The sequence below is a fragment of the Volvox carteri genome (genome assembly GCF_000143455.1).
Source record: "Volvox carteri f. nagariensis unplaced genomic scaffold VOLCAscaffold_29, whole genome shotgun sequence".
Classification (NCBI taxonomy): domain Eukaryota; kingdom Viridiplantae; phylum Chlorophyta; class Chlorophyceae; order Chlamydomonadales; family Volvocaceae; genus Volvox; species Volvox carteri.
The window spans coordinates 678,085-684,592 of NW_003307572.1; the positions used below are offsets into that span (position 1 = coordinate 678,085).

At 59.7% G+C, this 6,508-nt stretch overlaps 2 protein-coding genes across 2 annotated transcripts in view; both read right to left on the reverse strand.

The window, feature by feature from the left end:
* VOLCADRAFT_93037 (uncharacterized protein) overlaps positions 1 to 3,233 on the reverse strand; it is a gene marked incomplete at both ends in the record, with an annotated part of 4,883 nt that extends 1,650 nt beyond the window's left edge. The window contains 6 exons of the mRNA XM_002952390.1: positions 85 to 170; positions 363 to 535; positions 813 to 1,018; positions 1,410 to 1,826; positions 2,417 to 2,756; positions 3,136 to 3,233. Of these exons, the coding sequence (XP_002952436.1) occupies positions 85 to 170; positions 363 to 535; positions 813 to 1,018; positions 1,410 to 1,826; positions 2,417 to 2,756; positions 3,136 to 3,233 (1,320 nt within the window). The remainder of the gene's footprint in view (positions 1 to 84; positions 171 to 362; positions 536 to 812; positions 1,019 to 1,409; positions 1,827 to 2,416; positions 2,757 to 3,135) is intronic.
* A 2,555-nt stretch (positions 3,234 to 5,788) lies between these two features.
* Positions 5,789 to 6,508, reverse strand: part of VOLCADRAFT_81829 (uncharacterized protein) — a 1,846-nt gene continuing 1,126 nt past the window's right edge. The window contains exons 3-4 of the mRNA XM_002952391.1: positions 6,339 to 6,480; positions 5,789 to 6,085 (exon numbers count right to left, since the gene is read on the reverse strand). Of these exons, the coding sequence (XP_002952437.1) occupies positions 5,947 to 6,085; positions 6,339 to 6,480 (281 nt within the window). The 3' untranslated portion in view covers positions 5,789 to 5,946. The remainder of the gene's footprint in view (positions 6,086 to 6,338; positions 6,481 to 6,508) is intronic.

Here is a 6,508-nt window from a genome sequence, read left to right on the forward strand (position 1 = left end):
ACAGGCATCCCCTCCCTCCTTCCCCCTCCTCCCCCCTCCTCCACCCCCACCCCCCCACACACACATACACATACACACACGCACCTTGGGCAGCTCCGCTCCCGCCAGCCGCAGCTGTGTGAGGGCGGCTGTGCTGCCCGCCAGGGCCCTCAGCCCCTCCGCGCTCCACACTGAGTGGGCCAGGGACAGAGACTGCAGTCCCGGGCAGGACCGCAGCAGCGCCCCCACACCGGCACCGGAGAGCGGAGCCGGGGGGAGCTGGGGGTGGGAGCCACCGCGCCCTCCTCCTCCTCCTGCTGCACCGCCCCCGGCCCCGTCCCCTGCACCAACTAGTTGGCCGGCTGCCATCTCCTCTCCCGCACCCCCCCAATTCACATGGAGCCCTTGGTGCGGGAGCTGAGCGGCAGCTGGTGCTGCGGGAGCTGGCAGGGGCGGAGGCGGGGGTGGGGGTGGGGGGGTTGCGAGCTCAGGTCGGCTAGTCAGGTCCAGGGAGAGATGTCGTAGGTGCCGTAGAGGCTGCAGCAGATGAAGATCTCTGTGCGGCAGGGCAGGGCAGGGGAGGGGAGGGGAGGGGAGGGGGAAAACCACATACACGATGAAGCCAACAACAAAGGAAAGGGGAACTCCTGGGGGCGGGGAGGAGGTGCACCGTCCCTGAGACGGCCCGGCTGGATTGGCAAAACCCCTTTCCTAACTAACCAGATAACTAACTAACAGCTAACTAACAGCTTCTCTCCTGCGCGTCTCGCGCGTCCTGTATTACTATAATGCAACAAAAGTCGTACAGCACCTCATGCCCGTACAAGTCGTACCTGTCCTGCAGCCGGCTATGTCCCTTTATTCGCAGACACGTCAAGTGGGGGGCTGCCATGGAAATGGCGGGGAGGAGCGCCGCCAGCTCACGGTACGACACAGCGCTGCTAAGAGGGGCGCCGTCGGCAACACCGTCAGCGGCGGCGGTGGCTGTGGCGGCGTTACTGGTGGCTGCGGGGTGCAGCTCCAAGTCCAGCTCTCTAAGCTGCAAACACGAAAGGGGGCCGGGTGTACGTGGGGGAAAATGTTACGATGACGCGGACGCTAGGGGACCAAGGGGTGACAGCCAAAGGGGCGGACGGCGGACGGCGTTGAATCAGACGGGAGACTAATACGGGCAACAGCGGGGTTTTCCAGTGTTGAGGCTTTTTTGGTTGGTATACCCACGGTCGGTAGTAGCTGAGGAGGTGGCCACACACACACCCTGGTACCTGTCTCTTCCCCCCCCCCCGACTTCGTCAGCCCCGACCCCGAAACGACGTGACAGGCCCCCCCACCCCTTTCGGGTCGGGTCGGGGAAGCACCCCCCTTCATTAGCCCACCCCCTAAACCCCCCGGGGGAGACACCCCTCGGAACAATAACCCCAGCAGCTCACATGTCGTACATTGGGCAGCTCCCCCTTCAGCAGCCCCTGAAGCGCAACGTCGGGTATCGCCCCCGCCAGCCGCAGTACGGCAAGGCGGGGGGCCCAGCAACCCAGACCCCCTAACTGGGGCATATGGTGTGGGGGGTGCTGCGGGGAGCGGCTGACGTGGGGGTCCGGCTGCTGCTGCTGCTGCTGGTTGTGATTGTGATTATGATGTTGATGTTGTTGATGTTGTTGATGTTGTTGATAATGAAGTCGTCTGTTGCCCCTGCTCGTGGCGGTGATGGTGGTGGTGGCGGTGGTGCTGCATCTCAGCTCCAGGGATGTGAGGTGCCGCAGTCCCCCCAGAGCCCGCGTGAGCCCCGCGGAGGCGGACTCGGAGAAGCGGCAGTGGATCAACTGCAGGTGCGCCAGGTGGGGGCAGGCCTGCGGGGGCGGTCAGGGGGGCAGGGAGGGGGGGCAGGGGCAGGGGAAGGGATGGCAGGAGAGGGAAGGTCAGGTTGCTTCGAAATGGCGCCCCCCGGGACAGGGGACAGATCCTGGAGGGGGGCCACAGGTGGCGAGGCGAGGCTGTTCCGGTCAGTCAGGGGGGCCCCCCCCTTGCTTGGGGGGACTCAAGAGTGACAATTAGTTTCGCTTTTGTTCCGCACAAAGGAAAAGCAACTTGCAAACGATGATCCATTCTTACACGCATGAGTACTGTACTCGGTAAGTTAGAACCTGAGTTAACGTTAGACCCTGAGTACCAGCACCACCTGTGCTACAAAGTAACGAAGGTACTACACACTGACGGGCTGCTGCTGTGTACACCTCACGGCGAGCTCCGGGATCCGTCAGTGGTTCAGTAGTTCGCCGCGGTGGGGAGAGGAACACCAAGGGGGGTGGGACGAGTGGTGGAAATGGCAGAATTAGTGGCTTGACTGGTCCACCTGCCCCGGGGCCCCGGTTCCTTCCCTGGGCAGCTTCCCCACCACCACCACACACACTCGCACCCCTCCGTAGCCTCCCTCGCTCACCTCCAGTCCGGCCCAAGACGTCACGTCACAGCAGCGAAGGCACAGCACCGTCAACACCGGTCCAGCGGAGCGCAGCAGCTGCAGCTGTCCGACCCCCAGCAGGAACCCCCCCGGCCGCTTGCTGCGCAGATGCAGCGCGCCTGCACGCCCCAGTGTGCCCGGCAGCTCCAGCAGCTCGTCCAGCCGTGTATCGTCCCGTTGATGTAGGGCGGTCACTTTAACCGCGGCGAGGCGGCTGAAGGTGTTGCCGAGGTGGGTGAGGCAATCGGGGCTTGGATCTCGCAGATGCAGGCGGTGCAAACAGCGGTCAACATCCCGGCGCCAGCAGCGGCAGGTAGCCCTGGCAGGGGGAGGTCGGGGGACATTGGAAGGGAAGGGTGATAGGTGATAGGTGTGAATGGGTGGCTGCGGTGACTGTGAATGTGACGGTGGGGGATGGGCGAGAAGTTGGGCTGCCGTGGTTGCTAAATGGATATTTTGATGGTGGGCTTAGGACATCAGGACAGCGGGACGGAAGGAGGTAGGGCTGGGGATGCGAATGCGCCCAGCTTGGATGGGCACGGCCGACAAGAGTGTCAGCCACTAAACAACTGCTGATGGTAAACTATATATATGTGGGATAGGAAAGAATGGCAAAGCCAGCTTGGCTTACTTACTGGTCGAGCGGCAGTATGCCGCCCACCGCAGCATTTGGCAAGCGTGTTAGGCCCCGCGCTTACCGGGTGTGCCCGATATCGCGCCATGATAGCTGCTTCAGCAAATAGCTCCAGGCCACGTCGCTGAGAGAGTTCCAGAAAACCACGTCGGAAGGAGCCATCCGTTGCGCTGCGTTGCCAGGTTAATATCAACTTATGTACAGGGATAAAGTATCAAATCAGAGTCCACTGGAGTCAATGTTAGGCCATGTTCGCTGTTTTACTTCAGCCGAGCGTCTCTCACCCTGCCGAAAGGCAATGTCTACCTTGACAGTCGAGTTACCCCAGGGGCTTGCCGTCTGAAATAAGAGACATAAGGCTACATAGAACGTTCCCCACTTATAAGCGCCTAATCGCGCTATTGGGTTCGACTTGCTCTTTGCGTTTCGTCACAGGTGACGCACGTAACGCATAAGCATGCTGCCATGCTGAGTTGACCAGTGTAAATCAAAATAGGAGGTTCATGTGCATCATATTTAGAAGAAGTAGTTGACGAAAAGAGGCTAGCGTGCTGTACTTACGGCCGCAGCAAGCATTCGTACTACTAGTAATGAGTACGACTGATCAGCGCGCGATGTATACCAGTCCATCATCCACAATCTTTTCAATTTTTATAATCAGACGACAGGTATATGTCCGTGAAAAGTAAAAGTTATAACCAGCAAGATCGCAGAACTGTAAGAAGCCAATACTCCTTTTAGGACAACAGCAACTTGCTGACGATTGGCATGGCGTTCGTTTGTTTTATAAGCCCATGTGGGAGGCCACCTTTATAGACAAGAGCAGTAGCAAATCAGAATGCCGGCAGCTCACCGAAGGCCGTGGCCGAGGCCACAGGCGGGGCCATGCCATAGTCTATCGCTCCCGCACAAAATAAACCGCTATGTGTATAATATCCTCAAATACTTTTTCTGCTAATATCTATCTTTAATTCTTTTCAAATATCATTTAATTAAACAACCGGATTGGTGACTGGCTGACAACAGCTGGCGGGCTTCGGGAACGGACTAGGGTTTCGGCAGGTTTCGGAGACATATCTTGTTTCCACATTGAAATTCAGCTCCACAATGCCCTTCTGGATATTATGCCCTGCAGAATGATGCTAGGCAAACTGTTTGCCATTCCTGACATGAAGCACAGGATGCTTACTGTTGGGTACAGCCTTCCTTCACGACCGATTAACTACCAACGGCCATACAAAGGTCCTATACCCCGACCTAAGAAGTATCAAGGGTGACATGCTCAGCTCCCAAAGTATGTGTGTGTGTTGTCTGTATGTGACTCGGTGTAAGTGTAAGATAATAGGGTGAAATATAATAATGTACGCAAGTCCATTTGTTTCACGTGCGGCTGTTGTTGTGCGATTCGTTCCCCCCAGCTGTCGCGGCCCAGTCCCCTCCTCCCCGCGCCGCCAAGAGCTTCGCCCCGCTCGCCGCTGTCCCCCCCCCCCCCACAGACACACACACAGAGACACGTGGCCCGACAACCATCTCTTAGCTGCCTGCCCACCGCTCTTCCCCTTCCTTCGCGTGCGGCCATCATGCTCCTCCTTCCGCCCCCACCCTTCCCTCCACCTCCTCTTTCTCCTCCTCCTGCCGCCCGCTGAACATAGCACACTAGCGCTGCGGGTGGTGAGTGGCCCGCTGCGGGTGGTGAGTGGCCCGCTGCGGGTGGTGAGTGGCCCGCTGCGGGTGAAGCACCCGGGTGGGTGAGGTGAGGTGCGAGTCGGGAGTCGATACTCATCGTCGCTGTTTGGAATCGTTTGCTCCCATTCCCCCCCAAAACACACACACACACACACTCACTATTTTCCGTTTCCGGTGGCGGAGAAGGTAAGGTACGGGACCGGGGGCTGGAGGGGAACTGGCCCACCGGGGGCCGTCTTCGCTCTTTTGCTTCACCTTGGTAATACAGGAGTGGTGCTGCCGCAGTACGGCAATGTAGCAATGAGGCAATGTCCCTTTCCCGGTGCTGCACCCTCGTATAGCCAAATTAGGAAAATGTCATCAGACCATCACCTACATCTGCGTCCCGGCTGAGGTGTCATGCAAGACATCTCTAGCATTCGCACGTAAAGACGGACGCGGCCCCACTGGGGCGGCACTTCCCACTTCCCACCGCCACCAGCGCCACAAAGTGGGACGCAGTGACTCAAGGAGGAGGGTCTGAACAACGCAAGCGCCGCAAACGCCCCACTGAACAAGCCTCTCTCCACCCCCCCTGGACCCCTAGCGCCCTCTCAGGGTCCCTAGGGCTTTAGCTGTTTGCCGTGCCGTCACTGCCGTACTGATGCTGTCCGACCTCACCATGACTGGAAATACCGCCTAAGCACCGCAGCGGCGCCGGGGGGGGAGGAGGCGGCTGCGGCTCATCTCGCGATAGCTCCCACCACCACCACCACCACCACCACCACCACCACCAGCAGTACCAGCAGTACCAGTACCACCCCCACCCCCACCAGTACCACCCCCACCGTGTGTCTTTCATCTCGGCCAGAGGGGCCACGTGGGACTACTCCGTACACCTCCCCACACCCCACACTCACATAGCACATCGGGTTCAATGGGTCGTCGCTCCGTTACCTTCCCTACGCTCCCCTTCCTCCCATTCCACCTCCTCAACCAGCTGCATATCTCTCATCATTATCACCAACATCATCATCACCGTCATCACCATAATCATCATGACTATTAATATCTACTCAAGAAAGACAGCGTGCAGCGGCACGTCGACACCCAGGTCGTTCGCCAGTTATAACTGTGGCGACATGCGGTCGCCACTGCCGGGAAGGGGCACTCGAGGGTACGAGAGGGGGCCAGGGGCCGGGGCCTCCAGTCATGCAATCATATCCGTCGCGACCTCCGCGCCTCCGTCGCCTCCTGTCTCCGCCGCCGCCGCCGGCTCCGCCAACCTGGCCTCCGACAGCTTCAGCAGCAGCTTGAGGCGGTAGGCGTCCACACCGTTCAGGTAGTACCTGGGGGGGAGGGGGGGTTAGGGGGAAGTCGGCGGCGCTCGGTGGTCGCGGTGGTCGCGGTGCGGTGTTGGTGGTCGTGTTGGTGACCCTCCGAGGTCAGGACCCCCCTGCTGCTCCGGTGACGGATGCCGTTCACTAAAACCCATCACACCGTTCACTCACTCACTTACTTACTCATCCACGTAGGCACCCCTCCCTCCCCGCCGTTCTTCACTTCACTGCTCACTCTCCCACCCTCCCCCCGCACACCTACCTGTGCAGTCGCTTGTCCCGCACGAAACCCAGTCCCTGATACAGCCTCAGGGCCCCCGTGTTGACCACCTCCGCCTCCAACATCACCTCCTCACAGCCGCCCTTCACCATCTCGGAGATCGCCATCTTGACGAGCTCAGATCCTGAGGGGGGTCGCAGAAGGGAAACAGA